Source organism: Amphiura filiformis, chromosome 11 (genome assembly GCF_039555335.1).
Source record: "Amphiura filiformis chromosome 11, Afil_fr2py, whole genome shotgun sequence".
NCBI classification, from domain to species: domain Eukaryota; kingdom Metazoa; phylum Echinodermata; class Ophiuroidea; order Amphilepidida; family Amphiuridae; genus Amphiura; species Amphiura filiformis.
The window spans coordinates 54,134,211-54,148,867 of NC_092638.1; the positions used below are offsets into that span (position 1 = coordinate 54,134,211).

At 37.6% G+C, this 14,657-nt stretch overlaps 1 protein-coding gene across 1 annotated transcript in view; it reads left to right on the forward strand.

The window, feature by feature from the left end:
• Window positions 1-13,615, forward strand: part of LOC140165008 (probable ATP-dependent RNA helicase DHX40) — a 108,283-nt gene extending 94,668 nt beyond the window's left edge. Inside the window, 6 exon segments of the mRNA XM_072188418.1 lie at window positions 8,389-8,497; window positions 9,368-9,541; window positions 11,154-11,240; window positions 11,577-11,630; window positions 11,632-11,737; window positions 13,263-13,615. Coding sequence (XP_072044519.1) covers window positions 8,389-8,497; window positions 9,368-9,541; window positions 11,154-11,240; window positions 11,577-11,630; window positions 11,632-11,737; window positions 13,263-13,378 — 646 coding nt within the window. The 3' untranslated portion in view covers window positions 13,379-13,615.
• Window positions 13,616-14,657: the final 1,042 nt, after the last annotated feature.

Sequence of the window (14,657 nt, forward strand, 5' to 3'; positions counted from 1 at the left end):
ATCCTGTTCCAGTACTTGAATTTTGTTTTGCAAATATGAAACTTTTTCTTCTAAAATTTTGATTTTTGGTTCTAAAATCTTGTTATCTGGTACTGAAATCTTGTTATCTGGTACTGAAATCTTGTTATCTGGTACTGAAATTTTTTTAGACACCTCGGATAAACTATTGCTAAGTTTGTTGATAGATTGTTTGGTTTCGTCATTTTGCTTGGTCACATTTGAGACATGATTAGTGATAGACTGTTTCAATTCATGTTTCAAATCGCCTATAGATCTTTTTTTCCTGCTCTAATAATGTCTTGTTAACCTCATCCATAATGGTTTCGTTTCTTTTTGTTAGATCCTGTTCCAGTACTTCAATTTTGTTTTGCAAATATGAAACTTTTTCTTCTAAAATCTTGTTATCTGGTACTGCAAGATTCTTTATTACTCTCATATCCAGGCGATCTCCAAACACTTGCTGCAATGCCGCGACAATCTTCCATACCCATTGCATGCTTATGAATTGGAGTCTAAAATTAAAGAAAATTGAATCATGTCATATATATTCACGTTTTGGCTAAAAGTACTTAACATAATTATGTTGTTTTTCTGAATGTACCTTGCAAATTTGAAATATTTGCTGGTATATATCTTTGCAACATTGAACTCATTGTATTCCCTAGACTCTCGAATTGCTGTTTAATTTGGAAATGTAAATCGTCATTTTTTTAGACACCTCAGATACACTATTGCTAAGTTCATTGATAGATTGTTTGGTTTCGTCATTTTGTTTGGTCACATTTGAGACATGATTAGTGTTAGACTGTTTCAATTCATGTTTCAAATCGCCTATAGATTTGGTGACCAATGATGGTATCTTTTTTCCTGCTCTAATAATGTCTTGTTAACCTCATCCATAATGGTTTCGCTTTCTTTTTGTTAGATCCTGTTCCAGTACTTGAATTTTGTTTTGCAAATATGAAACTTTTTCTTCTAAAATCTTGTTATCTGGTACTGAAATCTTGTTATCTGGTACTGAAATTTTTTATTTTTTTCGGATAAACTATTGCTAAGTTTGTTGATAGATTGTTGGGTTTAGTCATTTTGCTTGGTCACATTTGAGACATGATTAGTGATAGACTGTTTCAATTCATGTTTCAAATCGCCTATAGATTTGGTGACCAATGATGGTATCTTTTTTTCCTGCTCTAATAATGTCTTGTTAACCTCATCCATAATGGTTTCGTTTCTTTTTGTTAGATCCTGTTCCAGTACTTGAATTTTGTTTTGCAAATATGAAACTTTTTCTTCTAAAATCTTGTTATCTGGTACTGAAATCTTGTTATCTGGTACTGAAATCTTGTTATCTGGTACTGAAATCTTGTTATCTGGTACTGAAATCTTGTTATCTGGTACTGAAATCTTGTTATCTGGTACTGAAATCTTGTTATCTGGTACTGAAATCTTGTTATCTGGTACTGAAATCTTGTTATCTGGTACTGAAATCTTGTTATCTGGTACTGAAATTTTTTTAGACACCTCGGATAAACTATTGCTAAGTTTGTTGATAGATTGTTTGGTTTCGTCATTTTGCTTGGTCACATTTGAGACATGATTAGTGATAGACTGTTTCAATTCATGTTTCAAATCGCCTATAGATCTTTTTTTCCTGCTCTAATAATGTCTTGTTAACCTCATCCATAATGGTTTCGTTTCTTTTTGTTAGATCCTGTTCCAGTACTTCAATTTTGTTTTGCAAATATGAAACTTTTTCTTCTAAAATCTTGTTATCTGGTACTGCAAGATTCTTTATTACTCTCATATCCAGGCGATCTCCAAACACTTGCTGCAATGCCGCGACAATCTTCCATACCCATTGCATGCTTATGAATTGGAGTCTAAAATTAAAGAAAATTGAATCATGTCATATATATTCACGTTTTGGCTAAAAGTACTTAACATAATTATGTTGTTTTTCTGAATGTACCTTGCAAATTTGAAATATTTGCTGGTATATATCTTTGCAACATTGAACTCATTGTATTCCCTAGACTCTCAATTGCTGTTTAATTTGGAAATGTAAATCGTCATTTTTTTAGACACCTCAGATACACTATTGCTAAGTTCATTGATAGATTGTTTGGTTTCGTCATTTTGTTTGGTCACATTTGAGACATGATTAGTGTTAGACTGTTTCAATTCATGTTTCAAATCGCCTATAGATTTGGTGACCAATGATGGTATCTTTTTTCCTGCTCTAATAATGTCTTGTTAACCTCATCCATAATGGTTTCGTTTCTTTTTGTTAGATCCTGTTCCAGTACTTGAATTTTGTTTTGCAAATATGAAACTTTTTCTTCTAAAATCTTGTTATCTGGTACTGAAATCTTGTTATCTGGTACTGAAATTTTTTTAGACACCTCGGATAAACTATTGCTAAGTTTGTTGATAGATTGTTGGGTTTCGTCATTTTGCTTGGTCACATTTGAGACATGATTAGTGATAGACTGTTTCAATTCATGTTTCAAATCGCCTATAGATTTGGTGACCAATGATGGTATCTTTTTTCCTGCTCTAATAATGTCTTGTTAACCTCATCCATAATGGTTTCGTTTCTTTTTGTTAGATCCTGTTCCAGTACTTGAATTTTGTTTTGCAAATATGAAACTTTTTCTTCTAAAATCTTGTTATCTGGTACTGAAATCTTGTTATCTGGTACTGAAATCTTGTTATCTGGTACTGAAATCTTGTTATCTGGTACTGAAATCTTGTTATCTGGTACTGAAATCTTGTTATCTGGTACTGAAATCTTGTTATCTGGTACTGAAATCTTGTTATCTGGTACTGAAATCTTGTTATCTGGTACTGAAATCTTGTTAACTGGTACATCTCCTTGTTTTTTCGATATTTCACTTTGTAAGGATGTTTTGGTTAGACCTAGTTTCTCAAGCAACCAATTAACAGCCTCATTAAATACTGTTTTCTCCAAATCATCAACGCTACTTTGTTTTGAGGGTAATATTTGTTTCACAGTTCCGTTCCATTGTTTGCCGTCGTGAAACTTTTTCCCGTCTCAGATTTTGGAAAATATACACAATCGTCCCCAAAACAAAAACTCAACTCCTCATCACATTCTATAACTTGAGAAGTTTCGACCCGATCCGTTAAAGTTTTTTTAAAAACTACAGGATAGAGGCAGCACTCGTATTCTACGGATTCACTAAACTTCAATACTACTTTGTCAGTATTTTCCCCCACAGATGGCAAAATCAAAAATAGTTCCACCATTGCAGTATTTTTTTCGCCATAGATATGTAACCTGGGTTCTTTACCAGAAATGGTATATGTGTGCTTGGGGCATTGAATGAGATTTGGTGAGCAATGATGGTATCTTTTTTTCCTGCTCTAATAATGTCTTGTTAACCTCATCCATAATGGTTTCGTTTCTTTTTGTTAGATCCTGTTCCAATACTTGAATTTTGTTTTGCAAATATGAAACTTTTTCTTCTAAAATCTTGTTATCTGGTTCTGAAATCTTGTTATCTGGTACTGAAATCTTGTTCACTGGTACATCTCCTTGTTTTTTCGATATTTCACTTTGTAAGGATGTTTTGGTTAGACCTAGTTTCTCAAGCAACCAATTAACAGCCTCATTAAATACTGTTTTCCCTAAGTCATCAACGCTACTTAATTTTGAGGGTAATATTTGTTTCACAGTTACGTTCCATTGTTTGCCGTCGTGAAACTTTTTCCCGTCTCAGATTTTGGAAAATCGTCCCCAAAACAAAAACTCAACTCCTCATCACATTCTATAACTTGAGAAGTTTCGACACGATCCGTTAAAGTTTTTTTAAAAACTACAGGATAGAGGCAGCACTCGTATTCTACGGATTCACTAAACTTCAATACTACTTTGTCAGTATTTTTCCCCACAGATGGCAAAATCAAAAATAGTTCCACCATTGCAGTATTCTTTTCACCATAGATATGTAGCCTGAGTTCTTTACCAGAAATGGTATATGTGCGCTTGGGGCATTGAATGAGATTTGGTGAGCAATGATGGTATCTTTTTTTCCTGCTCTAATAATGTCTTGTTAACCTCATCCATAATGGTTTCGTTTCTTTTTGTTAGATCCTGTTCCAGTACTTGAATTTTGTTTTGCAAATATGAAACTTTTTCTTCTAAAATCTGGGTTCTTTACCAGAAATGGTATATGTGCGCTTTGGGCATTGAATGAGCTCAGTGTCTCTTCTCATCATTACCTTACGTTTGGCTTTTGTATTGACATCTAATAGCGGCACAGGTCGTTTTCTACTTGCCTTTTTAGTGTTGAGTGTAGATCTGAGAATTGCAATAAATAGTGGGTATCTTCTTCAGAAGCGCTTTTGACTTGTAAAGGGTAATTTCTATTTTTGATTTTGCCATCTCTGACTAATTCTACCAATTTCTTGGTTGTAAGGATATCATTTGTTTCTTTTGGTATTTGTGCTAGTAAGTCATCTCTACCTTTACATTTTAACAATTTTCTACCGGTAATTGTGCTTTGGGTAGACTCCATGGCATTGGACGGGCCCGGTTGTTCATTGTTATGCTGTTCTTGTTCGTCAGTATGGTCAAGGGCGCTATTTGCATCAATAAAATTACATGAGCACCTAATCAGCAAAATTCCTGCGCCGAAATGTTCTAGAGCAATGACATCATGGTTATTGCTCATTTGTTGCAGGCTTCATTGAATTATTGGGACGTCATTGCTCTAGACAATTTCGGCGCGGGAATTTTGAATATCGCGTGTTGATGGCTGTTTTTATTCGTTTTTATGGTTAGTATGAGTTTGTTTTAAATAAAACCATATGATTCGTGCTTGATAATTATTTTTCTAATATATAAAGACATAATATTGTAATTGCTGGACACTTCCTTTAAACATTGATGCCTAATTATGGACATAGCTCCTTGAGCTGTTGTGATTCACCTGCTTTGCCCTCCAGATACTTATACCGTAGGTATTTGTTCACTGGGCAGGTACGGCAACGCCATCAACTTTGACAGTAACTTATAAACCTCCGACTTGGCGCAGTACGCTCGCTGCAGTCCCACTTCTTGTATTTTGCGCCAAACTGCTTGCTTCCAATGATAGCTGCAGTCAGGGTCTTAGCTAGAAATTGAGGGTTGCCCGTCATTTGAATAAAATTGCCTGTCCTAATTTGACCTTTAAAACATTTACTAGACATCTATGGCCCATTGGGGGGGGGGGGGGGGTTCAAAGAGTACAAATATGTGCTGATATGGCCTTGTTCTACAAATTGGGTCTACTATTTAGTCAATTAGCTTCTCAAAACATAAAATTTATAATATAGCATCTGTCAAGGCATTAATTTTGCCCGTCCCATGAGCAAACTGGCCATCTAAAATGACGGTCAGATGGGTGGCTAGCTAAGACCCTGGCTGCAGCCAAGCAGCTTGACAGTTGGATAGACGATCTTCAGTGCGGACCATGCTGCTGCCTCACAGTCCAGCATTCCTTCCTTAATCTTGATTGGGCCCTTGAATAGAAAAATAATTACTGTTATTAATTTTTGGCAATACTATAAATGGAAAAAACATAGTCTGGGAGTTTGAACATCACAAAGATAGAATTGTAAATTTAGATAAGATTATTGACAAGTTCAATGGGCAGGTACGGCAATGCAATCAACTTTGACAGTAACTTATAAACCTCCGACTTGGCGCAGTACGCTCCCTGCAGTCCCACTTCTTGAATCTTGCTCCAAACGGCTTGCTTCCAATGATAGGTGCAGCCAAGCAGCTTGACAGTTGGATAGACGATCTTCAGTGCGGACTCAAAGTCCAGCATTCCTTCCTTAATCTTGATTGGGCCCTTGAATAGAAAAATAATTACTGTTATTAATTTTTGGCAACATATACTAAAAGTGAGTTAAGGCCTTCTGTTTGTCAACCCTCGAATTGTAAATTTAGATATAAATAATAAGATTATTTTCAAGCTGCTGCTGTACTTTGTTTGGCTTATAATTTGGCAAAAATTATATTATTAGCCTTAACTAGTTCAGGTAGTGTGCCCATTAGTGGTGTATCCGCTATTCTTCATAACCAAGTCAATCCATTGCCAGCAAAAAACCCATTGGCTACAAAAAGCTTACAACAGGGTCAGAATTTCAGCGAGAATCTGCAAATCGATTCTCGCAAAGATTCTCGTAAACAGATTTGTGTGAATCAGAGTTGATTCTCGGACACTTTTGAAGTTTACACAGAAGTTGATTTGCAAGAATCAAATGATTCCTGCAAATGTATTCTGCAAGAATCAAGATTGATTCTCGCACTGTGAAACGAAATTATGACCCTGCAATACCTGTCTTCTTAGTCTTGGCAGAACATCATCTGCAAGACATAGTGGAGCTGCTTCTTTTGCTAATTGTTTACCTTTAGGTTGTGCTTTTGCTGTACTGCCTCCTCGATATCTACTGGGAGGTCTGTCTTGTTGATCTCTGATAGCCCTGCCTCTACGAGCTGGTCTCCCTCTATCTTGACTGCCTCCTTGACCTCTACTGTCTCCTCCACTTGCACAATCTCTAGAAGCCCTACCACTTCTACAAGCTGGTCTGCCACGATCCATACTGCCTCCTCGATGTCTACTGGGAGGTCGGTCTCGTTGATCTCTGATAGCCCTGCCTCTACGAGCTGGTCTCCCTCTATCTTGACTGCCTCCTTGACCTCTACTGTCTCCTCCTCTTCCACAATCTCTAGAAGCCCTACCACTTTTATGAATTGTTCTCTCCTGTAGTTGTTTGGAGCATGTGATTCAAATAAATATATTATTATTATCATTTTGGGTCCAAGGGTGTCATGCAGTTAAATACAATATTCACGATTGTCATTGAAAATGTGTGTGTATGAACAATCCTTGTACAATGCCACTGACCTCGGGTGTTTGCATCGATACAATTCCATGATGAACCCCTAATCTGCTGCCACCACACTTCACTGGGGAAATTTTATCAAAATTTTGCAAATGGTAGCTGCTTTCATCAACCACCACAGTCTTGCAAGGCAGAACATGTTTATAAAATCAATTTCCTCTTCCTGTGGTGGAATGGCTTATATACATGCACCTTTCTATCACAATCTGAGCATAATATGTTTTGCACTGCACTGCACAGTCTGTGCATTTAACTGTTGCCTGTTTTTTGCATTATTTTCATTCTTGATCCATATTGACAGGCAGACTTCTAGGCGCCTTTAATAAAGCATCTTTCAAAGACGTCTCGGCAGTCAGCAGACTTCTAGGCGCCTTTAATAAAGCATCCTTCAAAGACCTCTCGGCAGTCAGCAGACTTCTAGGCGCCTTTAATAAAGCATCCTTCAAAGACCTCTCGGCAGTCAGCCAGTCCATTCCCGAGAGTCATTGGTATGGCATTGCGAATGGGACAATGGCCATTCTGGACATGATTCTTTTGTCCTTTATCTGTTGATTTGTCATTATAATTGGTGTGCATAGTGGAATATCCTCTCTCTTCATTATCCTCTTTCCACCCCTGCTGTATGCTGCCATGATTATAGGCTTGATGTCTTCAGCCTTTTTGAGGTCATTCCATGCAAGCCCCATTGTTGTCTTTGACTGAGAGCGGAGCAGGGGGGTGTATGAGACGTCATTGTCCATTCTTCCTGTGTGCCCCAACAGAGCCATACCACACTTCAGTTCTGTTGACTTGCTACAGTGTAGCTGCCCAATGGCTACGCATACTGGAATGGATCCATCCGTCATGTTAGATCATCATAATGCATATTCCCCTATGATCAGTGTGCATAGGGGAATATCCTCACCCTCCATTGTCCTCTTTCCACCCCTGCTGTATGCTGCCATGATTATATAGGCTTGATGTTTTCAGCCTTTTCGAGGTCATCCGAGACTTTAGATAAATCACCCACAGGGGGAAGGGATTCCAAATGAAATACAGGGTTATAGCTAGCTAAATCTTAGTGCCGGGTGAAATTTATATGAAATTGTAAAAAAATTGAAATTTTGATAAGAATTGCAAATTTTGTACTGATTGTTCATTAAATTTGAAACATTTGAGACTGGAGTGCCGGGTAATTGGGCTCAAAATTAACTTGAGTGCGGGTGGAAATTAAGAGTGCTGGGCGGGTCCGCCCGCCACCGCCTGGCGTAGCTACAACCCTGGAAATAGCCCAATTTGAATAGCCTCTCTCACAGTATCAGCGATAGACTTTTGGTTTTGTTACAGAGCCTACTACCACCAATAGCACAATTTGTATAGAAAATAATATAAATTTAATCAAAACAAAAGCAAAATTGAGCAGGTTATTATAGCCTGTAGCAAAATTGACAAAATACTAAAGCCTACTTTTCCTTTTTTTTTCTTTTTTAGTGACTCTCCATCTCGATGGTGCAGGAAGAATTCCATTCATTGGCGTGGTGTCAAGATGGCCATGAGTGTTCACAGACAACTAATGGATATTTTGGAGAGACAAATGCAGGTTTGTATGTTTGTTTGTGTGTGTGTATGCTTAGTAATTCCCTCTTTGTCATTGTTGCCAGTTTTGCATTTTTGGGCTATTTTGAACTTGCTCCCAGCAGCTAAAGACAGCTAAACTTTGTATCACTACCAAACTTGAGGTGAACCAATGCTCTTTTGCACGGTTGTGCCATGAGCATAATATGCACCTACATCACTATCAAACTTTAGATATCGTGTGTTCCGTCTGTTGTGCACCATACATTTACCAAGGATGTCCTAGCTTGCATGTTTATAGACTGCTTTGCATTCCTTTTTTACACAATTCATACCATTCTATGCATAAAACACAACACATCCACATCCCCAGTGACTGCCCTGCCAGAGAAAAAAGGACTGCTCTAGTTGAATATGAGCTGTGTGACCCACTATATCTTAACACATAGACTCAACCTCTTTCATCTTCAATCTGAGATGAATGTTAATGAAGTAAAAATCAATGTGGGTGGTAATCATAACCAATAACAGATAAGCAAGAATACATGTTTATGCATGTCCCTATTAACCCAACCCACTACCCACATGGTCCATGTGCATAGATCTATATCTGGGTCAGGTAACAAGAACCACAGGATCTGTGCATAAACAACCAAGCTTGCATTTTTAATAAGATAACATCATACCCAGTATTAGAGTGCATCATTGTATATTCTAAATACAGTAGACCATTTTTCTCATGGATAGATACATGTAGCTGTTGAATCAGAACAGGATTGGTGGATTTTCCATGGTTGGATTAGAGGGGTGATAAATTGATAAATGGTCTACTATACAGTAGACTAGCATGTCCACTCCCACAACTTAGCTGAACAATTTGTTTTTCTGTGTTCAGAACGAAGATTTTCCTAATGATGAACATGAAGTCTCCACCTCGCAAAGTGAACTACTTAGCAAAGCATTGTGTGCCGGGTTCTTTAGCAATGTAGCAAGAAAGGCCACATCAGGTCATGGGTTTCGAACCATGGAAGGACATGGGACGTCAGTATTCATACACCCATCTTCTGCTGTAAGTATTGATAAATCTTAAATCGGATTGGGACTAGAGCAGTTTCCAATTGTATGAATTAATGTGTAGGCTATTACACTCAGCACACTCCATACCCTTATTTTTATGCCTCCACCGCGAGGCATACTGTTTTTGCACTGTCCGTCCTTCCGTCCGTCCGGATGCTATATCTCGGGCATGGATGGGCGGATTGACTTCAGATTTTCAGGATAGGTGGGTCATGGTCAGAAACCCTGGATACTTTTTTTTGGGTGGGGTTGAATGTCATATACTGAGGTCAAAGGTCATTTGAGGTTTGTAAATTTGGTCTCATATGAACAGTTCAAATCCTATGGCCATGACACTTGGTGGGTATAGTCAACATTTGGAGCCAAATTTTAGGAAGGTTATTTTGGGGTCATCTGGGGTCACCCAGGGTCATCTGAGGTCAAATTAGTAAAACTGTCGTATGGGCATGGCACTTGGTGGGTATAGTCAACATTTGGAGCCAATTTTTGGAAGGTTATTTTGGGGTCATCTGGGGTCACCCAGGGTCATCCGAGGTCAAATTAGTAAAACTGTCGTATATGGGCATGACACTTGGTGGGTATAGTCAACATTTGGAGCCACATTTTTGGAAGGTTATTTTGGGGTCATCTGGGGTCACCCAGGGGTCATCCGAGGTCAAATTAGTAAAAACTGTCGTATGGGCATGACACTTGGTGGGTATAGTCAACATTTGGAGCCACATTTTTGGAAGGTTATTTTGGGGTCATCTGGGGTCACCCAGGGGTCATCTGAGGTCAAATTAGTAAAAACTGTCGTATGGGCATGAAACTTGGTGGGTACCATCAACATTTTGAGCCAAATTTTTGGAAGGTCATTTTTGGGTCATCTGGGGTTACCCAGAGGTCATCACCCCATGGTGGAGGAGCATCCCATTCGACGCCTTGCGCCGAAAACACCCACCGAGAACCATGAATGCTGAGAACCCAAAGCCGAGAACCGCTCTAGTTTTAGCTAACTTGAATGTGGCTAATAATTTGAGGTTTGAACCCCAGCTGTGCTTATTTACATGTTGTGTACATAACCAGTGGTTTTACCATTCCTCACTGGAGCACTGTTCACCTGCACCTGTGAGCAGTGTCTTAGCTAGCCACCTGCCTTTGACAGATGCTATATTATAAATTGTATATGTTGAGAAGCTAATTGACCTTTTTAGTAGTCCAGATTTGTAGAGCAAGGTCATATCAGCACATATTTGACCTCTTTGAACCCCCAATGGGCTATAAACGGGTGGTTTTTTAAGGTCAAATTATATAGGCAATTTTATTCAAATGACAGGCAACCCTAGCTAAGACCCTGCCTGTGAGACGTAAACGGACTCTAACATACTGATTCTATGGCAATATTCTCAGTACATCAACATTTTGACTTTATTTTCTGTTGCAACAGCACATATTTATATGAATAATAATGGTATAAAACATGAGATAATTTTCGAACCAAGCCTTCCTTCAATTCTTGTTACATTGATCATCAAGCAAATTGGTGATCCATTTTCAAATGCATACATTTTGTAATAGCATGTTTCCTGTAATTTATTGCAAGGGTCACAATTTTGTCTTTGCAGTTATTTGGGAATGATGATGAGTTAGACTGGGTGATATACCATGAGATTATATGGACATCTAAAGTCTTCATGAGGAATGTGTGTTCGGTAAGTACCATATCAAGGGGCAAGCAGCGTAAAACATCACCTCCCACTGGTGAGCTACTAATAAAACCAAAACTATGTTCCTAGCATCTGTTGCTCAAATTATTCTCAATGTTCCCCTAGGCAGTGGTTCATTGTCTCTTACATCGAAAATGTAATGGATTTTGGAGGAGGATCTGATATCATAACATGATTTTATCATCTGAGTATCCACATAATTTGCAATTTTGTAACATTAGAATTAGCATAAAACTGAAAATCCAACCAAAATTATTCATAAAACTTAGTTTATATGTAAGTTTGCAATTACTATTGTTACTGTTGTTTGTTTATGGATAGGTAAAATATGAATGGGTTAAAGACCTCTTGCCCAGACTTCATGAGTTGGACGCAGTATGGTCTGAGTGGGTGTCTAGCTCCAAGTTTCACCAAGGAGGAAGAGGAGACTGCGGAGAAGACTAGTGCTACAAAGCTGAGATCAGGTGACCAGAAATCAAAAGGTATGTATGTCACTATAATTCTCGCTATTCGCAATAAGGGCGCCACCAGCGGTTGGCGATGTAATAAATGATGTATCATGGGAAAATCGTGATGTATCATGGGAAAAGGTCGACATCAAGTCCGGCATAATCTGAATATTACCATGCTATTACATAGGAACACGTGACAATATTTTTAGTTTATCAATATAACGGTATTACACGCAAATCGATAGAGAAAAAATTAATTGTGCACATTTTCACATTATTAAGTATTATTGAGTATCGATTCGCGTGTAACACCTTTATTTTGACAAACTAAAAAAATATTGTCACGTGTTCCTATGTAATAGCATGGTAATCTGCGTATTGCGCGGACTTGGACGTCGACCCTTTCCCATGATACCTCACGATTACATCGCAAACCGCTGGCGGCGCCCTTATTGCTAATAGCGAGAATTGAAGTCCTAATTAAAGACTAGAAATGCTGTACTGTTAGTCTTATTATATGGAGCACAAGATTTTGCCTCATAGGTACTTGACCATTAAAATATGAAATAATACTTTGGTTTTAATTAACTCAATTGAATACCTGAGTGGAAGAAAGGCCCAACTCCAATTTTTTACAAAAATGAGTTAGACCCAGCATTTTATTGGCAGCAGACTGTTCTTCGTTATGTGTGAAAGATGAGCCAAAATCCACTCTCAAAATAGTTTTCAATGTACACTTAACCATGGTTTTCATGGAAGAAAGGCCCAACTCCGTGGAGTTGGGCCCTTCTTCCACAAATATAGGGTTAAAGAGGAATTTTGTTCATTCATGAAATCTGCTTTTCACTACTATAAACTTTCTTGCTAACATATTACATGAGTTCTACTTGTGCAATTAATGGCGATTACCCAATTTCTGTAGCTATTTATAACACGGAACTGGCACTTTCAGTATATTAGTGGAAGAAGGGCCCAACTCCAGCTCGTATTAAGACCTGTACCGTTGCCATGGAAACATCATATATAATTTTGAATGTATGTAATATTGTATGTTCATGTATTAAAGGTCCCCTGAAGATAAAAACATTCTGTCTATAAAACTTTTCCAAATATTAAGTTTTTTCTTAATATCTCAAAAACAGTTTTGATGGAGTTGGGCCCTTCTTCCACTCAGGTATTCAATTGACAACTAGCGTGCAAGAGGTTGCAGGTTCCAACACTAGCTTTGGTTTAGTGTTACCTTGTGGAAAAATTGAGTTGGCTTGAAGTTTCTTGAACAAGGAACATACCGGTATCGGGTGATTGTCTCATGGTAACTCGGGGAGCTTATCCTTGTTGCGAAAGTCAATTATTGAATGTTTAAGCAGCAAAGTCCCTGAGTTGTTAAATGCTGAAGCTTGTGGATCAACATCTAGGAGTTATGTCTGTGTGTTGCTCACTATAAAATCATTGGTTTTTTTTTAACGCAGTGCTAGACAAACTTAATATTTTTACAATTGTTTTATACTTAATTTCTGAACAATGTCCTCAATACTTCTGAATTCTATCATTTCAGGTGATGAGCCGAGTGAAGATGACAAAGCCAAAGTAATGAAAAGAAATGATGACACCTCCATATCGGATGCAAGACAGAGGTATCTAGAGAGGAAAAGAGCAAGACCAAAGCCATAGCAGACATAGCCTATGTAATGTAATGTTACCAATAAGTGCAGTATTATCCTATTTATTCCATTACGGCAGGTATGATAATCAAACTTCTGTAGATGGATAAAACCCAATTAGTGCAGTATTATCCTCATCAAACATAAAGACAGGTATGATGATCAGACTTCAGCAGATACAAAAAGAAAGGTTTTTGTAGAGTAAATTTTGCAGATTAAGAGTCCAGATGCAAAACCATTTTATGAGTTAAGGGACCATTCACAAACACTTGTAAGCGAAATTATTCGGGGCCCCCCTTTACAGACCTCGAAAATTTCAGGGCCCCCCTTTTTCGACATGAAAATTATCGGTCAACTTCATATAAAAGCATATAAACTCCATTTGCCCAGGAAAAATTGTGGTTATTTTTTTCAGTGCCCTCCCCCCTTAGGAGGGTGAAAATTTTCAGGGCCCCCCTTTTTGCATCAGGCCCCCCCCTTACAAGTGTTTGTGAACGGTCCCCAAGGCCAACAACATCTGCAGCGTTGGCATTATAGAGTACTACTTAATTTTGATCACTTTGCTGCACAATTTTGGAAATTTGTAACAATTTTATGCCATAATACAGTGAAGTGTGCAAATGTAACAGAAATTAAGCAATACAAGCTGATGCTATGCATAAAAAATGTCTTACGTCCAACGCTGAACATCTGTCCTAAAATGCTAGCTTTAAATTGATACCCAACTTTTCAGAATTCCAAACTAAATTTGTGAAAATATGATTTATAGTAGCACAAATTTTCATTTTATTTTCTTATATTTGCCTATATCTCAAATTGATATCTGTTTTTGCATCTAATCTGATTGCGCATTGCATTAGGCCAAAAAAAAAAAGATGGTTTGTCTCAAAGCTCACGAGAAATTTAAAAACAAATGCGAAATGCGATTTATTTAAAAAAAAATTTTTTATTCCCGACTTTTTTCAAAGTCTGATTTTCGCAGATTTTTTTCTGGAAAAAACTAAAAAAAAATTTCCGTATTTCTTTTTTGTCAAATTGTGCGATTTTACAAACGCGCACGCAAGCTTTGAGACAAACCTTTTTTTTTTTGGCCTTAACACTGAAAGCTTTCAGGACATTTTCAACAAAATGAAGACATTAATAGGACCAGTCTGCACTAGAATATAAGATCACTTTTCTCAGTTTTGTTTGATCACATTTACTATTTATAAGCTGTTGTTGTAGGAAGCAAGATTCTTTTTCAAAAATTGGCGTACCTTTGATTGTCCAGCACATAATCACACATTGCT